The 21,244-nt window shown below is 51.4% G+C and overlaps 2 protein-coding genes across 2 annotated transcripts; both read left to right on the plus strand.

Annotated features, from left to right (window-relative positions):
- Positions 1-434: 434 nt before the first annotated feature.
- On the plus strand, positions 435-13,684 carry SLC44A4 (solute carrier family 44 member 4). Its single transcript, XM_004018933.6, has 21 exons — positions 435-489; positions 2,359-2,407; positions 2,878-2,951; positions 3,089-3,167; positions 4,104-4,203; positions 4,287-4,412; positions 4,574-4,634; positions 6,060-6,144; positions 6,228-6,311; positions 6,596-6,831; positions 6,920-7,019; positions 7,663-7,755; positions 8,010-8,112; positions 11,348-11,598; positions 11,684-11,778; positions 11,890-11,993; positions 12,105-12,178; positions 12,392-12,462; positions 12,566-12,660; positions 12,793-12,877; positions 13,447-13,684. Exons 1-21 carry the CDS (start codon positions 453-455, stop codon positions 13,566-13,568), a joined length of 2,124 nt encoding a protein of 707 aa, XP_004018982.1. The 5' UTR covers positions 435-452; the 3' UTR covers positions 13,569-13,684.
- A 258-nt stretch (positions 13,685-13,942) lies between these two features.
- NEU1 (neuraminidase 1) lies at positions 13,943-17,911 on the plus strand. Its single transcript, XM_004018935.6, has 6 exons — positions 13,943-14,243; positions 14,626-14,818; positions 15,518-15,780; positions 16,473-16,655; positions 16,840-17,062; positions 17,176-17,911. The coding sequence occupies exons 1-6, from the start codon at positions 14,082-14,084 to the stop codon at positions 17,400-17,402; spliced, it is 1,251 nt and encodes a 416-aa protein (XP_004018984.2). The 5' UTR covers positions 13,943-14,081; the 3' UTR covers positions 17,403-17,911.
- Positions 17,912-21,244: the final 3,333 nt, after the last annotated feature.

The raw sequence follows: 21,244 nt of genomic DNA on the forward strand, positions 1-21,244 counted from the left end.
GCCTGAGGGAATGTGGGTCCAAGGGGCAGAAAGGGGATGGGAAGGGGGCTGGGCAGGTGTGGCTGGTGTGGATAGCCCTCCAGGCGAAGGGGAAGGTTATGGGGGGAATTACTGTGGGGCAGAGTCTAGTCTAGGGTAGGTCTTACCTCCACACTTCCGGTAGGAGGGCGTGGGTGTGACTGTATTACAGTTGGAAGTAGTTTACAGAATTCTAAAGGATTTTCTTAGAGTGTGTGAGTTCCTCAGGCCACGGACCATGAGCCCTGACCTGACCCACATCCCAGGCTTTCCTTCCCGCACTCCAGCTTCCAGCGCTCAGCTGAGTCCAGAAGGAACTCGAGTGTGTCGGGGACCACAGGCAGGGGAGGGGCTGTGACGTGTGCAGAGGGCGGGGCTGGTGGCAGGTGAGCCGCCAGGTCTCCTGGGCTCCAATCACTCCGGGAGACTGAGCCATGGGGGGAAAACAGGACCAGGACGAGGAGGCCTACGGTGAGGCGGAGGGCTGGGGGCAGTGAGGCTGGGCTAGGGGCCCGGAGACCGGTCAGGGAGGGGAGGCCTGCTCTGGAAATGGTGGCTGGGTTACCCTAAGGAGAGGAGCTGAGGGCAGTCGTGGTCCCCGAGGGGAGGACCCAGGAAACAGCTGATGGAAGAAAGGAGATAGCGTCAGGGTTCTTGGAGGAGTATGGGGTTCAGGGACTGGGGACCATTGCTGGGAGCCTTTGAGGAGTGAAGCTGTGATCTCCATGAGAAGGGAGGCTGGAGTCCCTTGGAGCAGGGGGCAATGTGTCACGCCTGAATTCCGGGGCCCCCTCAGAGCATGGCCCTTGGAAGTGAAGCCTGAAGGAATCAAGGTCAGTGTCCTGAGCAGGGGAAGGAGTTCAGGGGCTGGAGGAGTGAGCCAGGCTCTGTGCTGCTGTGGGGAGGAACAGCTGGGGTCCCCGAGAAGAGGGGGAGTTTCAGCCAGGACTCTTGAGTCTCCAGGAGGGGAAAGGTGTTGGAGTCTGCGTGCCAGGGACTGTGAGGAATGGCAGGGGCAGTGGGTTCTGCTGAGGGCCCCTGTAAGGAGTTGGGGCAGCAGAGGGGGCTGGGGGCCTGCCTCCAGGATCCCTGTTAGGAGGGAGCCCAGAGGAAAGAGGCAGCGGCCTGCTGGGGTTCCTGTGAAAGGTAAGGCCTGAGGAGGAAGGAGGTGGCTCGTCTCCAGAGCGTCTGTGAGGAACAAAGGCTGGGAGCCTGCCCCAGGGGTCCCAGGGATTAGTGTGGGGGTGGGGGTGGGGAATCTGCAGGGAGAGGAAATGGGGACCAGCTTCTGGGATCCCTGTGTGCACTGAGGACTGGGGGCCTGCCTGCAGAGAGTCCCTGGGGTTCAGGGGCCTGCCCTGGTCGGGCCAGGAGGGAACCCCAAGGGAGGGACCTGCCCAAGGTAAGGCTTGGTCAGAAGGGAGGTAGGGGAAGGAGCAGTGGGGACGCCCCACAGACTTCCTGGAGAGGTTTTGGGTCAATCATTGACATCATGTCCCAGAACCACGGAGGGACAGAGTCCAGGGCACCTAGGAGAAGGGGCCACACCCCTTCCCAGATTCTCACCCCCGCCTGTGTCCCACATGGGACCCTGGCGGCCTGGCCCCACCTCCTCCCCGTGTGTACTCAGGGAGGACCAGGAACAGGACTTGTGGCCACAGCAATCTCAACTGCCGGCTCAGGTGTCAGCCTGACCGCTCCCCCGGAGAGGAGGCTGGCGGCAGCTGGGGACTAAGGTCCCTTCGGGGCAGGAGGTCTACAGCGTTGGGGGTGGGTCTCCTCCCTCTCCAGGTCCTACAGGAATTGATACCTTTGGCTCCAGCTTCTTTCCCCACAGCCTGGGGCCAGAGAGTGGAGGGAAGGACTGGGGCAGATGTGGGAGGGACTGCGCCCACCCTGAGTAGGGGTGCAGAGAGGGGGAAGGACAAGGACTGGGATGTGAGAGCCACTGAGATGACTGAACGCAGAATCCCACGTCCCAGCTAGAGAAGAGACTCGGAAGAAAGGAGCCAGGGTGGAGGAAGGAGGTGAAGAGCCTTGAGGTGTGAGCATAAATGACCCATAAAAGGCCGCCCTTCCCCCCTACCTCCAAGGCCTCCTGGTTGGAGTTCACAGGGAGCAGCAAAGTTGCTGAGCAAGCCTGGATCCCACTCTCCGTGTTCTCTGCTCTCCCCTCCTGCCAGCCCTGCCCCTCTCTTTCTCCCTCCAAATTCCTGAGTGCCCTGAGGACAGGGCTTAGGGTAGACCTTGCGGTGGGTAGGGATTTGGAGAGACTAGAAACTGGGGGAAAGAGATGCCTCTCAATGTCTCACTCCCCACGCTCCTCCCCCTGCCCTTCAGGGAAACCAGCCAAATATGACCCCTCCTTTCGAGGCCCCATCAGGAACAGGTAAGTTCTGGGTACTATGCTGGTGGGGGCAGGGGGCTGGGCAGGGTCTTGGTTCTGCTTTCTATTTACTGGAATATTGTTAAGAAATTTGTGGAAGGAAAATCTCCTGCCCCAGGAGAGTGGTGGCCCTGGGGAGACTGTCGTGGGTGGAGGGGCCCAAGGAGCTTTCTGGACTGCTGGTGATATTCTGTGTCTTCAGCTGGGAGCTGGCTGCACAGGCAAGTGTCCTTTGGGAAGATTCACCCAGCTGAGCACTTCTGAATTGTGCCCTTTCTTGTGTTAAACTTCAGAAGAAAGTTTACTCGTCCAGGAAAAGGTTTTTCTTTAAAAAAAAAAAAAGATTATAAAATTAAACCTACCCACGCCTACTTTCTAGCATCCCCCCAACTCTCCAAAGCATGACTCCTCCAGACCATGCTCCCCCTACCACAGCACCCCCTCTCCAGGTGTCTTCCTCATTTCTCTCCCAGGAGCTGCACAGATATCATCTGCTGTGTGCTCTTCTTCGTTTTCATTCTGGGTTACATCGCCGTGGGGATCTTGGGTGAGTTTCTGGCTGGGCAGAGCTGAGGCAGTGGCTGGGGGACATTACTGCCCCAGGGAGGGACCATTCCGTGGCTGTTCCCTCTTAAGTCCCTGTGCTCCGCTCCTGATGATTTCTCTGCATGTCTCTATCTCCAGCCTGGGTGTACGGAGACCCCAAACAAGTCCTCTACCCCAGGAACTCCACGGGGGCCTATTGCGGGGTCGGGGAGAACAAGTGAGTATGAAGACAGGAAAGGGGGCAGGAGGGAGGTGCAATAGGGCATGGACTCCACCTCAGCTTCCCTGAATCTCACTGTGTAGAACAGCCCCCACTGCTGGCCAGTGGCTTCCCAGACACCCAGAACTGGGAGGCAGCAGAGTCATGGTTGAGTGCGTGGGTTTTAGAGTTCAGAGATGGGCATTTTCATCTCCAACTGCACTAAGTAAGTTCTGGTCTGTGATCTCTGGCAAGAGACTCAACCTCCCTGAACTTGGAGTTCCTCTTCTGAAACACAAGGATGATTCCAGAAGCAACACTATCAGTTCCAGCATGCAGAAAACGCTTGATACATAATAAAGCTGCTGGGACTTCCCTTGTGGTCCAGTGGCTAAGACTCCGTGCTCTCAATGCAAGGGGCCGAGTTTTGATCCCTGGTCAGGAAACCAGATCCCACATGCCATAGCTAAGAGTTCACATGCCACAACCACAGATCCTGTATAACTGCAACGAAGATCCAGCACAGCCAAATAAAAAAGTAAATATATAAATATTTTTTTAAAAATACAGTAACATTCATCTGGCATTGACTATGTTCCAGGCAGGCAGCGTACTTTACACTCACAAACTCATTTCAACCTTGTGAGGCAGATACTATCATTTTACATCTGATGGAACTGAGGTGGTGAGTGGTTAGGGTCATAAAGTTGGGTGATGATCTGGCTCCAGAGTTTAAGCTCTTAACCATCTGTTAGCAGTGGCAATGCTGAGTTCCTCTGGGAAACTCTCGGCTGTCTCCACACCTCCCCAGCTGGGCTAAGCTTCCTGCAGTCAGGAGCTGGGTGGTGCGTGTCTGGGTCACACTGGCCACATCTAGAGGTACAGCTTTGGCAGTCCTTCTCTCTCCCTGAGCTTGACCAAGCGCTCATGCATATGTTTCCTTCTCTCCTACAGAGAGAAACCATATCTCCTATACTTCAACATCTTCAGCTGCGTCCTAAACACTAACATCATTGCGATCGCCCAGAATGGCCTGACGTGCCCCACGTCCCAGGTCAGAGTCTGGGGCCTGCATCTGTCCCCTGATCTCCCCCCAGGGTCTGGGTACCAGCCCCTCAGCATGCTCTCTGCCCCCAGGTGTGTGTATCCTCCTGCCCAAAGGCCCCATGGACCGTGGAACCGAAACAGTTCTCACAGACGGTCGAACAGGTCTTCTACGCAGCAGATAGGAAATTCTGTCTGCCAGGGGTGCCTGGGAACATGGTGAGCGCTGCCCCCAACATCACTGCTGTCCCCAGGGAGCATCCATAATGAGGGAAGATGGGAGGCGGAGGGGTAGATGATCATGGTGGGAGAAAGAGGATGGCTCCTTCCTTCATCCTGCTCTGTGTCTGTGTGTCTGTCTGTCTTTCCCCACCCTCCAGCAAGTACTCCAAAGCCTGCAACAGGAGCTCTGCCCCAGTTTCCTCCTGCCTTCCACTCCAGGTGAGAAGCCACATTCCTCTCTCAGACTCATCCAGTCCTAGGTGTTTGAGGAAACCAGGCTCAGAGAGAGTCAAGTCACACAGCTACTCTGTAACAAAATAGGAACAGGCATCAGGTCTTGGCCTTTTTTCCTCTGCTGATCATCCTGGAGTCCGATCACCAGTGCTTATTAGGCACCTGCTGCATGCCAGGCTCCAGGGACAGGTGAAGTGAAGATGAAAACTGCTTCCCAGGTGCTGAGATCAGAGGTGTTCCCAGAGCAGTTGCATGAGATTCCCACGAGAACGTACACGGGTGAATGTGCACACGGGCATTTATGTGCAGGCGCAGGAACAGACTGGAAGGACGTTCACCCAAGTGTTAAAGGGCTGTGTCTAGTGATGGGATCATGGCTGATTATTTTTCCCTCTGTATGCTTTTTTCCCCAATAGTGAATGTTATTTTTAACAGAAAAAAAAAGAAAAGAAAATTGAGGGGAATTCCCTGGTTGCCCAATGGTTAGGGCTTTGTGTTTCCACTGGAGGGAGCACAGTTTGGATCCCTGGCCAGGGAGCTAAGATCCTGCAAACCTCATGGAAATACTTTCCATGGGAAAAAAAAAAATTTTTTTTTAACTATAGCATGAGAAAAGATATCCAGCTCTCAATGTGTGCACTAGGAAGTATCTCCAAATGAGTGCTCCAGAATCAGATAGATCTGGGTTTAATTTCTAGCACTTTCCAGGTGTGTGGTCTTAGGTAAATAACTCAGCCTCTCTGAACCTTATTTTCTTATCTTTAGAATGTAAATACCAAAGCAAGCATGACAAAGCTGTTGTGAGGGTGGTGATAAATGGCTTTGTAGGCACATAATAGGTGCCAGAGGAGAGGGGTGGGGGCGGGGTGAGAAGGCTTCCTGGAGGAGGGGAGATGAAGATGGAGCTGAATGGGGCATAATGGATGGAATTTCTAGAGGAGGGAGAGCAAAGGTACAGAGAGGAGGGGAAAGGGGCTGGGTTCAGACTATGGGGACTCACAGCCTGGACGTCAAGCGTGGGCACTCTCCAGGGTAGGGCGTCTAGCAGAGTGACCTTGAGCCTGGAATGCCAGGTCCCTCCTGTGCCTTGTCTCCCAGGCACTCTAGCAGAGGCTGAATTGAAGGGTGGCAGGGGTGGGAGTGGAGGTGCTGCAAGAGGCAGGAGGGTCTACCCGAGGTAGTGGCAGGGCATGGAGGAAGGGGCATGAAGAGACAGTGAAGGAAGCCGGACTGGGCTCCTTGGGGCAGGTGCTCCCTTTCTGCTGTGGAGTCAAGAACTGCCCTCTGCAGAGTGCAGAGCCCTTCTCTACTGGACAGAGTAGCAGCAGTTCAGGGGTGGGGAGCGGGGCAGGGGCCAGAGACTCTGAAGTCAGCTCTGTGGCCCCCCTCCCCCCGGTTCTTTCCCTCCAGCTCTGGGGCGCTGTTTCCCATGGACCAATAGTACGGTGCCGGAGCTCCCAGGGATCTCCAACACATCTATCTCCCAGAGCATCAGGTGGGCACTCCCTTGCCCTTCCATCTCTGTCCCACCCCTCCTTCCCACTCACAGCCCCATCTGACTCTCTCTCTCTCCAACAGTGGTCTTCTCGACAGCCTCAATGCCCGTGACATCAGTGTCAAGATCTTTGAAGACTTTGCCCAGTCCTGGTATTGGATTCTTGTGTGAGTCACCAGGTTCCTCTGCCCTCTTGTCCTTCTTTTCTCCCCACTGTGCCTCTCTGTCCCCTAGACCACCGTCTGAAACAGAAGCTTTGGGCAGGGGAGGAGGAGCCAGAGATCGGAAAGGATCCCAAGTCCAACAGGATTTATAAGAAAAGCAGGGGGTGGGGTGAGGTGGTTCTGATTTGGAGACATTAGGGGTTTGAGGAAAGACATCTGTGGGCCTCTGCACAGGGAAAGAGCCGAGCAATGTGGGGTGACCCTCACTTACATTTCCCTGCCCACAGTGCACTAGGCGTGGCTTTGGTTCTGAGCCTGCTGTTTATCCTGCTTCTACGGCTGGTGGCCGGGCCCCTGGTGTTTGTGCTGATCATAGGGGTGCTGAGCGTGCTCGCATATGGCATCTACCACTGCTGGGAAGAATACCGCGTGCTGCGGGACAAGGGCGCCTCCATCTCCCAGCTGGGCTTCACCACCAACCTCAGTGCCTACAGAAACGTTCAGGAGACCTGGCTAGCCGCCTGTGAGTGCCCTGCCTACCGTGAACCACTGGCTGCCCAAAAGCTGCCCTGGCCTTGACCCAGGCCCCTCTGCCCCCTGTCTACCCTCAGTGATCATACTGGCTGTGCTCGAAGGCGTCCTGCTGCTGATGCTCATTTTCCTGCGGCAGCGGATTTGCATCGCCATCGCCCTCCTGAAGGAGGCCAGCAGGTCAGGCCTGCCTGGGAAGGAGAAGGGGCAGAGGGCAAAGGGTGGGCCCGAAATGGGAGCGCTGGAAAGGTGGCAGGGCAGTGGAGGAAAGGGGGTAGCACAGCATGGTGATTAACACTGCTGTGAAGTTTAGCCTTTCTGTGCCTCAGTTTACTCATCTGTAAAATGGAGGTGGTAATAGTTCCTATATTGTAGGGTGGTCATAAGAATTAAATTAATTAGTGTCTTGTCGAGTGCCTAAAATAGGAAATAGGCCCTTACTGTCCCTAAAGCCCCCCCTGGTGGCTTCTCTGTGACTCTGCTGCTGCTGCTGCTAAGTCACTTCAGTTGTGTCCGACTCTGTGTGACCCCGCAGATGGCAGCCCACCAGGCTCCCCCGTCCCTGGGATTCTCCAGGCAATAACACTGGAGTGGGGTGCCATTGCCTTCTCCATTTGTGACTCTAGTTTCCTCTAAAGTTCTCTTGAGCCTGATTTATTCAATTCAGTTCTTCCAATGAACACCTACTATGTGCCCAGTCTTAGGGGTATGGGGCAGGCCCCGGAGAAGGCAGAGGTGTGGCCTGTGCCAGGGTCAACCCCAAGAGAGGGTGGGGGGGGTGGGGGGTGGCCTCACTGATGGACTGCGCTCATCTCCCTTGCAGGGCTGTAGGATACATGATGTCCACCATGTTCTACCCGCTGGTCACCTTCGCCTTCCTGCTTGTCTGCATTGCCTACTGGGCTATAATCGCTCTGTATCCTTTGCCCACATGGCTCACCCCTCCTGAAGCCCTTGGGGGGTGGGGGGCAGGACAATACTAGTGCCGTTGGAAGAAGGCACCCCTCTGCCCAGCAGACACAGCCCTGCCATGACAGAGCAAGCACAGGCTGAATTTCAGCCCCTCTGTGCAGTGAGCAACCTGCTCAAGCGCCCGGGAAGGGGTGGCTGAGGAGGGGAGGGGGTCTGTGGAGGCCCCCCGTCATCGTGCTTTCTTTGACTCCCCTCTGGATTCCTGGCCACATCGGGGCAACCTCAGTACGTGTTCTGGGCGCCCAACAGCAGTTTGCCTGGCTGTGAGAAAGTGCCCATGAATACATCATGCGACCCCACGGTGAGGATCTGGGGGTGTCATGGAGGGCGTCAAGAAGGCTGAGGGGAACTTAGAGGCCAAGTGGTCCAAATCCCTCATTGTGCAGAGGAGACAGGACCAGACGGGGCAAGGGGCTTACCCAGGGTCACACAGCAGGCCCCTAGCAGACTCCAGATCTCCTACAGAGCACCTCCCCCTCCCCTTGTGCTGGAAGAGGAGGCGTGCTGTGCCGCCAGGCCCTGGGGCAGGCAGATCCCAGAACATCGCCCTCCCTCCTCAGGACGTTTCTCTGCCCAGAGGAACATTGACCACTTCATCCTTTCTGTCTCACTTCACTTACCTGTCAAATGGAGATAATCTTAATATCTGTGCTTCAGGGTAGCCGAGAAGATGAAAGGACACTGGGTACATGAGAGTGCTTAGTATAATGCCTGACACCTGATAAGAGCTGGTATCTGTAGGTGGGTTTTGTTTAGGTTATTTTTAGTCTTCCTCAGAACACACTGTTCTAGGCAGTAGGCAGGTGGGTTCCCTGGGTGCTCAGGAGAGAAACTGCTTCCCCAAACTCTCCTCTGTGAGCTTCCCAGGGAGATGGGGCTGGACTGCTGGGTATTTACTGTCAAAGCTTTCATGTGGCCACCGCATCAGAACTGGGACCATGGGCTGTGCCCACAGGCATTGTTGTTTAGTTGCTCAGTTGTGTCCCCACTCTTTGAGTCCCCATGGACTGTAGCCCACCAGGCTCTTCTATCCATGGAATTTCCCAGGTAAGAATACTGGAGTGGGTTGCCATTTCCTTCTCCAGGGGATCTTCCTGACCCAGGGATGGAACTTGTGTCTGCTGCGTTAGCAAGCAGATTCGTTACCCCTGAGCCACCAGGGAAGCACACCCACAGACATTGGCCACACACTGAAAAAGGAGAGGGAGATCACTTAAGGAGGATCCAGGCACTGCTTATACAAAGCCCCAGATGAAGTAGTTGTTGCTTTCAACTTGCTTAGGACCTAGCGGTGGCAACAGACACAAACCCACAATTATATAAAAAGTGGAAAGTAGTTTCCCTCTTGTTATAAAATTTCAAACATACAATCAGTCTCAACAGTTACCAAGATTTTTGTCACATTTTATGGAAAAACTTTCGTTTTGGGTCTGTTTGTTTGTTTGTTTGTTTGTTTGTTTTTTGCTGCATCACGTGGCACGTGGGATCTTAGTTCCCTGACAAGGGATAGAACCCAAGCCCCGTGCAGTGATAGAGCCTTAACCACTGGACGGCCAGGGAAGTCCCATGGAAAGAGAAGTTTGTTTGTTTGATTTTTTAAGTATCATTGATGTACAATATTATATAAGTTACAAGTGTATAGATAGTGACTCACAATTTTTAAAAGGCAAACCCATCTTATACTTATTATGAAACACTGGATATATTCCCCATGCTATAAATATATCCTTGCAGCTTATTTTATACCAAGTAGTTATATTGCCCCATCCAGCTCCCCTCTCCCCACTGGTAACCACTAGTTTGTCCTCTATGAGTCTGAATCTTTTTTGTTATATTCACTAGTTGGTTGAATTTTTTAGATTCCACGTATAGGTGATATCATACAGTATATGTCCTTCTCTGTCTGCCTTATTTCACTTAGCATAACATCCTCCAAGTCCATCCATGTTGCTGCAAATGTTCCTGTTTATGGCTGAGTAGTAGTTCACTGTATATATTGATATACACCATATCTTTGTCCATTCATCTGTTAATGGACACTTAGGTTTCTTCCACACCTTGGCAATTGAAAATAATGCTGTTATGAACATTGGGAGAGCATGGATCTTTTCAATTAGTGGGTTTTGTTTTTTTTGTTTTTTTTTTTGAGGGGTGATATATATCCAGAAGTGAAATTCCTGGGTCATAATGGTAGTTCTATTTTTAGCTTTCTGAGAAACTTCCCACACTGTTTTCCACAGTGACTGAACCAATTTACATTCCCATCAACAGTATACAAGGGTTTCCTTTTCTCCATATCCTTGCCAACATCTGTCATATTCTTTTTGATGAGAGCCATTGCGACAGGTACGACGTGATATCTCGTGGTTTTGATGTATAGTTCCCTAATGATTAGCAATGTTGAGTATCTTTTCATGTGCCTGGTGCCCATCCACATTTCTTCTTTGGAAAAATGTCTGTTCAGTTCTTCTGCCCATTTTTAAATCAGGTGTGTGTGTTTGTTTTTCTTTTTTATGTTGAATTGTATGAGCTGTTTTTATATGTTGGCTATTAATCTCTTATTGATCATGTCATTTGCAAATATTTCCTCCCATTCAGTAGGTTGTTTTTTTCATTTTTCAACAGTTTCCTTTAATGTGCAAACGCTTGTGAGTTTAGTAGGTCCCACTTGTTTATTTCCTTTGCTTTAGGAGACAAATCTGTGTTTTTTACTTTTTATTGGAGACGTTTGCAGACACACACAAACATGGAGAATCCCCATACTCAGATTCCATAACATTCAGCTTTCTGTTCTTTTTCTCTGTCTCCCCACCCATTCCCCAAGCCCCTGCAATTTTTTTTTTTTTTTTTTTCTGGAGCTTTAAGAGGCAAATTCTGAATACTGTGCCATTTCATCAATAAATATATCAGGATGGATCTCAACAAATAAGGACTTTTTAAAAGCATAACCATTACACCATTATCACACCAAGCAAAATGAACAATTCCTTATTATCATCTGGTACCCAGTCTGTTTAACTTTGCTAGAAAGTGTTTTGGTTGAAGCTGCAGAGGCTGCTCTGGAAGAGGACAGCTGATGGAGTCCAAGGGAGAGCTAGGCACTGGTCACACTGCTTCCATACCATTAAGGCCTGGCTACAACAGGGCTTCTCAGGTGGCACAGTGGTAAAGAACCTGCCTGCCAACACACAAGATACGAGGGACAAGCATTCAATCTCTGGGTCAGGAAGATTCCCTGGAGTAGGAAAAGGCAATCCACTCCAGTATTCGTGCCTGGGAAATCCCATGGACAGAGGAGCCTGGTGGGCTACAGTCCACGGGGTCACAGAGCCGATCACAACTGAGCCGCAGCAGCGGCACAACAGCACAGCCTGGGAGCTCTTGTGCTATTGCAGAGACTGGAGACTGAAGGAAGCAAATTGTGCTCACACAATAGGCAAGCTGAACCCTGTCTGAACCCAGAGATAAATCTCCTAGAAGGAATGGGCTTCCCCAGCTCTGGGAAGCCTGTTTCCATCCTCTGCCCTCCTCCACAGGAGCAAGTGAACTCCTCTTGTCCCGGGCTGATGTGCGTCTTCCAGGGCTACCAGTCCACAGGCCTGGCACAGCGTTCTCTCTTCAACTTGCAAATCTATGCAGTTCTGGGGCTATTCTGGACCATCAACTGGGTACTGGCCCTGGGCCAGTGTGTCCTGGCTGGGGCCTTTGCTTCCTTCTACTGGGCCTTCCACAAGCCCCGGGACATCCCTACCTTTCCCCTGGGCTCTGCCTTCCTGCGCACACTACGGTAAGTCCAGGGCAGAGGACTGGGAATTGTGAACGTAGGAGGCCCAGGGGTCCTGGGGCTGCCTCTGACCACCAATCCCCTGCAGTTACCACACAGGGTCACTAGCCTTTGGAGCCCTCATCCTGACCCTGGTGCAGATAGCCCGGGTCATCCTGGAATACATTGACCACAAACTGAGAGGTGAGCAGAGGCTGGGGGCTGGCCGAGGCTGGGCTAATCAGCTGTATCCCTGATGGGGCAGGGGCACCTATCAGGGGCCAGTGACCAAACATGAGCCTTTCTTATCCCCAGGAGCCCAGAACCCGTTGACTCGCTGTATCCTGTGCTGCTTCAAGTGCTGCCTCTGGTGTTTGGAAAAGTTCATCAAGTTCCTGAACCGCAATGCATACATCATGGTGAGCGCACTATATGAGCAACCCCTTGCTCTGGGCACTCCTGACCCTGACCTCCCGCCCTGGCCCAGGTGAGCTCACCACAGCTAACTCTGAAATTGCCACCTCACCCAGATTGCCATCTACGGGAAGAATTTCTGTGTCTCAGCCAAAAACGCCTTCATGCTGCTCATGCGGAACATTGTCAGGTCAGGCTGTCACCACCCCCCACCCCCACCCCTGTCATCTCCCACCCACAAGTGTGCTGTGCTCAGAAGGGCCTTGAGCTTGGTTTAATCTGCTACCTCCATCTTGAAATGTGAACAGCTTTCATTTTGCATCTATCAGCAAATTATGCAGCCAGTGCTATTCCCAGCCCGGGCAGGCCTCTTATCCCCAACCTATTCTAACCCCTTGTACAGGGTGGTCGTCCTGGACAAAGTCACAGACCTGCTACTATTCTTTGGGAAGCTGCTGGTGGTTGGAGGTGTCGGTAAGGACCAGGGCAGGGAGTTACAGGGACAGAGGACAGGGGCACTGGACAGTTTAAGAAGTGACCTCAGACAGTGATAGTGACATCCAGATTTCTCCCATAGGGGTCCTGTCCTTCTTTTTTTTCACGGGTCGCATCCCTAGACTGGGTAAAAACTTTGAGAATCCTCAACTCAACTATTACTGGCTGCCCATCATGGTGAGTGACACGTTCCCACCTTCCCCCCAACTCCATACCTTCTCATCCTCCCACCCCTCCACCCCCCCCCCCACCCCCACCTCACTCTCCAACTCTCCAAAGGTACACTATGGGGAGCCTTGTGTCTTCCAGGTCTGCATTCTAGGGGCCTACCTCATCGCCAGCGGCTTCTTCAGCGTTTTTGGAATGTGTGTGGACACTCTTTTCCTCTGTTTCTGTGAGTGACAAGGCAGCCCACCCCCACCCCCCACCTCCTCTCCTCAGCTTAAAAGTACCAAAACAGCGACTTTGTGAGTTACAGGAGCCAGAGCCTCTTCTAACATCCTCAGGGCAGGTGTTTGGGAAGAACGGAGGGAATGAGCTCCCAGGTTCCTGGGCTCTCTCAAGAAGGGGCATTCTAGGGCAGAGGCCTCTGGTATCTTTCCAAGAAAAACTAGGGAAGAACTTAGCCCCAGGAGACTTCCGAGCAGGTGGCTGTAGTGAGTGGGGAGTTCCTTACCATACTGTAGGCGTTTATTCAGTTTCCGGTGTACCAGGCTCTCTGTCAAGCAACTGACATGTATTTTTTCCGTTAACCCTTATCGCGCTATGAAATATAGTATCGTTCACCCCACTTTACAGATGAGGACACGATTACATGATTACATAGGTTACAAAAACTGCTCCCCAAACCAGCCGGTGGTGGTGCAGTCTGGAAACAAGGCAGCTGTCTCTTAGTCCCTCATTTTCCCGGGTAGTGGGGTTGGCTCCCAAAGGTTCGTTCTTACGGTCTATGTCGCGCCTTAGTGGAAGACTTGGAGCGGAATGATGGCTCAGCAGACCGGCCCTACTACATGTCCAAGAGCCTTCTGAAGATTCTGGGCAAGAAGAACAAGGGGACTCCGGGAGACAAGAAGAGGAAGAAGTGAGAGATGCGGACCTGATCCCGGACTGTCTCTCGCCTGTACAGCCTCCCCGCCTTCCAGATCACGCTTTTGTAGTAAAAAGATTTTATTAAAAAATTGCTATTTTGTTTTCTCAAAAATTCTCGGACTTTTATTTCATCCAAGATTACATGCAGCCTTTTTAACCTCGCCGGCTCTTTAAAGTAGGCCCCGCCCCTATGACGTACCCAGATGCCTTGACCAATCAAAAGGTTTCTGCGGAGTAATGCCAGCCCCCTTCACCCCATCCAATATGCTTCCCGCCTGGGTCACGCGCCCCAGGGCTTCAAAGACGGCCAATTGGAAGAAGTGGCTCTGAATCGCTGAAGGTCACGTGCAGAGTCCTATGAGGACCAGTTAGAGTCGCGGAAGCGCGGCTAGGCGGCTGGGTGTGGGCCGGGTTTGGGGTAGACATCCGAGAGTTTAAAGGGCCGGGGTCAGTTGATCGACTCCAACCCGCGTCCTGGGGGCCAGGGTCGTGACCGCCGCGAGGGAGAGATGATTGAAGAGGGACCCGGTATAGTGCCCTTGGGCAAACCCAGGAGACCGCGAATGCTGCGATTATGCGGAATCTGTAGGGTTCAGATATTTTCCGCGATCTTCCTGCTGCTGTTGTCTCCTGCAGGAGTCGGGGCCGAGGCAGAGGATGACTTCAATCTGGTGGGTCCCCATTCGCATAGCTCCGTCCCCCACCCACGCGGACGGGACAGGGGCTGCTGATCACTTTCTCCTCCAAGGAACCCTCCGACCCCGTGTCCTCCTTTGCTAGTCCCTTTCCCTCTCTGGTCCTTGTCCTCTTTCCCTCTGAGGTCTCCCTGTCCCCGAGGGCTCATTCTCCAGTCGTACGTAGCCCCTTCCTCGCTCTGAGCCACCAGTTTCGCTCTAAACTCTCCTCGGGTTCCCCTTCCTAGTTCTGGGACCTCAGCTCGCACACTGGATCCCCATCACCGTGCCTCTCCCAGAGAAATCTGACTCCAAGCCTCTCTTCATTCACTCTAAAACCCAAAGTCACCTTTGTTCTGTTGACCCTTCCTCTTCCTAGGTTCATCCACTTGTGACCATGGAGCAACTGCTGTGGGTGAGTGGGAAGCAGATCGGCTCCGTGGACACCTTCCGAATCCCTCTCATCACCACCACTCCTCGGGGCACTCTCCTCGCCTTTGCTGAAGCCAGAAAAATGTCGACATCGGATAAAGGAGCTAAATTCATAGCTCTGCGGAGGTCTATGGACCAGGGTATAAAGATGACTGGGTCACAAGACGTTGGATGGGTGGGGAGCTTGACCTGCCTTTAGGGCCCTAAGGCTGCTGGATCCCTGAGAAGTAGAGAGAACCTGAGGAGGGAAGGTGTCAGGGCAGTGAGCTGGAAATTAGGACCACCAAGGAGTTGAGCATACATTCAAACATTTATTGAACACTTACGATATACTTGGCATTGTTCTAGGTTCTGTAAATACAGTTATGAACAAAACAGAGCACCCCACCTTGCCTTCATAGGATAGGGGATGGGGGAGACAGACAATATACATAATAAATAACAATGTATTTTTTTTGTTGGGAGGTAATAAGTACAGTGGAAAAACACAAAATAGGGCAAGAGATAAGGAGAGTGCGAGAGTTTGACTGCAGTGTTAAGTACATGACATTTTAGCAGACTCAGAGGAGGTGAGTGAGCCTTGAGAAAGAGCATGCTAAGCAGTGCAACAAGCTTAGATGCCCCAAGGAGGGAGGGAGATATTCAATAAATGAGGAGTTTGTGTGGCTGGATGGAGTGAACAAAGGTAGAAGGTCAGAGAGGTAAGGAGGGGCAGATTTTGTAGGCCTTGGGGCCATCATAAAGCCTTGGGTCCCTAGCCAGGAGGTAAAAATGGCAGGGAGTGGTGGAAAGGGCACCATCAAAGTGCTTACCCTGGGTCTCTTCCTTTTTTTCTTTAGGCAGCACATGGTCTCCGACAGCTTTCATTGTGGATGATGGGGAGACCCCAGATGGGCTGAACTTGGGGGCAGTGGTGAGCGACACGACGACAGGCGTGGTCTTCCTTTTCTATTCCCTCTGTGCTCATAAGGCTGGCTGCCAGGTGGCCTCTACCATGCTGGTGTGGAGCAAGGATGACGGTGTTTCCTGGAGCTCGCCACGGAACCTCTCCCTGGATATAGGCACCGAGATGTTCGCCCCAGGACCAGGCTCTGGCATTCAGGTCTCTGTCCTAAGATGGGTGGAAGGAGCTGCCTTGTAGAGACTCTGCCCCAAAACAGACTCATTCGCAAGGACAAGATCCTGTGAAGTCAGACTTTTCAGTTTTAGATGGGATTCCGTGGAAGAAAGGGACGTCCTGGGAAGAACACTCTACCCAGGGAAGGTGGAATTTTGCCAGTGGCATTCTATTTGGGGGTTGTCCACAGGGCTGCCCCAAACCATGTAACAATCCATGAACCCTGGCATGCTGTAGTCCACGGACTCACAAAGAGTCGGACATGACTGAGCAGCTGAATTGAATCCATGTACAGATTAGAAAAAAATTAGAAAATCCCATGCAGATTAGGGAAAAAAAACCTCTCCTTCATTTGGGCAGACACAAGCCTGTGCCATGGGCCACAGCTTGGTCCACGAACACAGGTTAGGTTTAAGCTCCCATCCGATGCCTGTGGCTAGGCCTCCTTGTCCTTTGCACAGCCTGTCCAGAGTATACCCTGTATGCCCCCAAGAAGTTTATTCTGCCGAAAAGCTAAATTCAGTCAGTGGGTGTTTGCAAGGCTTGCAGGACCTGCAGCAAGGACAGAAGGGCAGGGGACTGGGTGTATCCTCAAACTTAGGAGGTGAGGGGTCCCCCTTCCCTGCCTGAGCCTCCTCGCTGTCTCTGTCTGCAGCATCCCGATCCTTTCCCCACAGAAACAGCGGGAGCCTCGGAAGGGCCGGCTCATCGTGTGTGGACACGGGACACTGGAGCGGGATGGGGTGTTCTGCCTGCTCAGCGATGACCACGGCGTCTCCTGGCGCTATGGAGGTGGGGTCAGCGGCATCCCCTATGGCCAGCCCAAGCGGGAAAACGACTTCAACCCTGACGAGTGCCAGGTGAGGATTCCACAGGCTGTTCCCCACCCGCCCGACCTGCTCGGCCCTCCAGAGACCTGTTTCACTCACAGACCCCGGGTCTAGCTGCCCAGCTCTGTGCCAGTCAGCCTTGCTCCCTTGGGGACGGGGCCCTGGGCCCTGGCCCTGCCCTGGGTCTTCCTGAAGCCCTCTTCTCTCCACTCAGCCCTACGAGCTCCCCGACGGCTCAGTCGTCATCAACGCGCGGAACCAAAACAACTACCACTGCCATTGCCGCATCATCCTCCGCAGCTACGACGCCTGTGACACCCTGAGGCCTCGGGATGTGACCTTTGACACGGAGCTCGTGGACCCTGTGGTAGCTGCAGGGGCTGTAGCCACCAGCTCTGGCATTGTCTTCTTCTCCAACCCAGCCCATCCAGAGTTCCGTGAGTATATGCCAGGTGGGGTGGGGTGGGCAGGGGAGCCCCTGTGACCGAAAGAAGGCCGCCTTGTCCAGGAGGGAGGCCCTTCGTCCCCCTGACTCTGCTGCTGTTCCCAGGAGTGAACCTGACCCTGCGCTGGAGCTTCAGCAATGGTACCTCCTGGAGGAAGGAGACGGTCCAGCTGTGGCCGGGGCCCAGTGGCTACTCATCGCTGACCGCCCTGGAGGGCAGCATGGGTGGGAAGGACCAGGCCCCACAACTCTATGTCCTGTATGAGAAAGGCCGGAACCAGTACATGGAGAGCATCTCTCTGGTCAAAGTCAGCGTCTACGGAACACTGTGAACTGTGCACCTCCCATGGGGGCAGAGGGCCCTGAACTGAGCCTCAGGACCGTGGGTCTGCAGAGGGTCTGCTGGAGGAGCCTAGAGGACTGTTCAACCTTCCTTTCAACTCCAGCCTTTTGCAAAATCAACTTATCTTTGACAGGGAGATCATTCCTTTAAGACTAAAAACCTGGCTTCTCCCACCCAGGAGGAGCTGCCCATACCTGGGAGCTCTTCCCTTCCCCATTGTGCACTCCCTGCCCTTTCTGCCCTCCTGGGACAATGACTGGTCCTTTTCTTGGGCAGGGCTAGGTGGGCCTGTAGCATTAAATAAATGTGAACTCAGGGAACTGGGGAAGACTTACCTCTTTGGGGTAAAATACTGGTTTTGGAGAGGGTTGGTGAAAGCTCTAGGAGGGCAGGACATTTGGCTTCAAGAAAGGATGAGGGGCACCATGCACTTTGACTATTTATGAATCAAAATGTTTATAACTTAACATTTTTAATGAAGGAGAATGAATATTTGCAGGGTCTGTCTGTTTCTGTCATTGCGCGTCTTGTCTTTTCCCAGTGCACACGTGTGGGATGGGGAGTGAACTTGGGGAAGGAAGCTAGTGTGCTTATTGACTGAAAATCTGTGACTCTGGCAAGTCAAATCCTCCTTTTGACTTCACATTCTTTCCTGTCACAGAAAAAGTTCGCTCTTCACAGATGTAATGAGGAGTAGGAGGAGGAACCTCGTAAGATAGTTAAAACCCAGCTGCATTGTAATTCTAAGGTGGGATAAGAAGCTGTCCTCCATGAAGCAGGTGTGTAAAATGCAGGTGAGAAGCTTCTCCCAGGCCAGCCTGGCAGAGAAATAAGCACTGTGGCAATTACGTGTGAAAATAGCATTTCGTCCTAGAGGAGATGCTGTGAAAAGAGCCTGCAGCTGAGTGGGACAGCCACAGCTTTCCTCTGTATGGAAAGAAAATGCAATGCCGGGATAAGATGGTAAAACGTTCAGGACTTTTTAAAAATTTATTTTGGGCTGTGCTGGGTCGTTGTTGCTCTGTGGGCTTTTCTCTAGCTGCGGTGAGTGGAGCTTACTCTCCCTAGTGCTCAGGCTTCTCTTGTGCAGAACAGGCTCTAGACACTCGGGCTTCAGTAGTTGCAGTTCTCTGGTTCTAGAGTTCACGCTCTGCTATTGTGTGGCACCGATTGGTTCTTCCTCAGCACGTGGAATCTTCCTGGACCAGGGATCAGACCCGTGTACCCTGCATTGCCAGGTGGAATCTTCTCCACTGCACCATCAAGGAAGTCCTCAAGACATTCTTTATGTCTTTATCAAAAAGAGATGAGGGCCACATTCATCTGCAGTTAGAGATATGTTTTACTTTCAACTGCATTTATAAGAAAATGTTAGGATAATTTATTCTATCTGATGGAAGAAGTAGAATATATCCCACTGTGTGTAAAGACAAGGTGTAGTTTTGTTATGTTCTAGCCAGAGTTTGTGGTCAACAATGTAATACTTGATTTTTCATTTTATAGACATTTTCGAAAATACAAAATTAGAGAAAATAGCTTCAGTTCAGTTCAGTCACTGACTCGTGTCCGACTCTTTGCGACCCCATGAATCGCAGCACGCCAGGCCTCCCTGTCCATCACCAACTCCCGGAGTTCACTCAAACTCAAGTCCATCGAGTCGGTGATGCCATCCAGCCATCTCATCCTCTGTTGTTCCCTTCTCCTCCTGCCCCCAATCCCTCCCAGCATCAGAGTCTTTTCCAATGAGTCAACTCCTCGTGTGAGGTGGCCAAAGTACTGGAGTTTCAGCTTTAGCATCATTCCTTCCAAAGAACACCCAGGACTGATCTCCTTTAGAATGGACTGGTTGGATCTCCTTGCAGTCCAAGGGACTCTCAAGAGTCTTCTCCAACACCACAGTTCAAAAGCATCAATTCTTCGGTGCTCAGCTTTCTTCACAGTCCAACTCTCACATCCATACATGACCACTGGAAAAACCATAGCCTTGACTAGACAGACCTTTGTTGGCAAAGTAACGTCTCTGCTTTTGAATGTGCTATTAGGTTGGTCATGACTTTTCTTCCAAGGAGTAAGCATCTTTTAATTTCATGGCTGCAGTCACCATCTGCAGTGATTTTGGAGCCCCCCAAAATAAAAGTCTGACACTGTTTCCACTCTTTCCCCATCTATTTACCATGAAGTGATGGGACCAGATACCATGATCTTAGTTTTCTGAATGTTGAGCTTTAAGCCAACTTTTTCACTCTCTCACTTTCATCAAGAGGCTTTTTAGTTCCTCTTCACTTTCTGCCATAAGGGTGGTGTCATCTGCATATCGGAGGTTATTGATATTTCTCCCGGCAATCTTGATTCCACCTTTTGCTTCTTCCAGCCCAGCATTTCTCATGAGGCACTCTGTATATAAGTTAAATAAGCAGGGTGACAATATACAGCCTTGACGTATTCCTTTTCCTATTTGGAACCAGTCTGTTGTTCCATGTCCAGTTCTACCTGTTGCTTCCTGACCTGCATATAGGTTTCTCAAGAGGTAGGTCAGGTGGTCTGGTATTCCCATCTTTTGAAGAATTTTCCATGGTTTATTGTGATCCACACAGTCAAAGGCTTTGGCATAGTCAGTAAAGAACTAGATGTTTTTCTGGAACTCTTGCTTTTTTGATGACCCAGCAGATGTTGGCAATTTGATCTCTGTTTCCTCTGCCTTTTCTAAAACCAGCTTGAGCATCAGGAAGTTCACTGTTCACATATTGCTGAAGCCTGGCTTGGAGAATTTTGAGCATTACTTTACTAGCGTGTGAGATGAGTGCAATTGTGCGGTAGTTTGAGCATTCTTTGGTATTGCCTTTGTTTGAGATTAGAATGAAAACTGGCCTTTTCCAGTCCTGTGGCCACTGCTGAGTTTTCCAAATTTGCTAGCATACTGAGTGCAGCACTTTCACAGCATCATCTTTCAGGATTTGAAATAGCTCAACTGGAATTCCATCACCTCCACTAGCTTTGTTCATAGTGATGCTTTCTAAGGTCCACTTGACTTCACATTCCGGGATGTCTGGCTCTAGGTGAGTGATCATACCATCGTGATTATCCAGGTCGTGAAGATCTTTTTTTGTACAGTTCTTCTGAAAATAGCTTAGTGAACCTCAGGTACCACAACATCCAGTTTCAGCAGTTAATCGAGATGTTACCACATTGCATCGTCTGATCCTTTTGTCTATTTCCTTTGCTGAATTATTTTAAAACAAATCCCAGACCTCTTGACATTTCACCCCTAATTCTTATGTATGCATCTCATTCCTTTTTTTATTACATTTTATTACATAACCATATTGCTATAGCAGTGGCCACAGGACTGGAAAAGGTCAGTTTTTATTCCAATCCCAAAGAAAGGCAATGCCAAAGAATGCTCAAACTACCACACAATTGCACTCATCTCACACGCTAGTAAAGTAATGCTCAAAATTCTCCAAGCCAGGCTTCAACAGTACATGAACTGTGAACTTCCAGATGTTCAAGCTGGATTTAGAAAAGGCAGAGAGGAACCAGAGATCAAATTGCCAACATCCGTTGGATCATCGAAAGAACAAGAGAGTTCCAGAAAAACATCTGCTTCATTGACTACACCAAAGCCTTTGACTATGTGGATTACAACAAACTGTGGAAAACTCTTAAAGAGATGGGAATACTAGACGACCTGCCTCCTAAGAAATTTGTATGCAGGTCAAGAAGCAACAGTTAGAACTGGACATGGAACAACAGACTGGTTCCAAATAGGGAATGGAGTACATCAAGGTTGTATATTGCCACCCTGCTTATTTAACTTATATGCAGAGTATA

This window comes from Ovis aries, chromosome 20 (genome assembly GCF_016772045.2).
Source record: "Ovis aries strain OAR_USU_Benz2616 breed Rambouillet chromosome 20, ARS-UI_Ramb_v3.0, whole genome shotgun sequence".
Taxonomy (NCBI): Eukaryota; Metazoa; Chordata; class Mammalia; order Artiodactyla; family Bovidae; genus Ovis; species Ovis aries.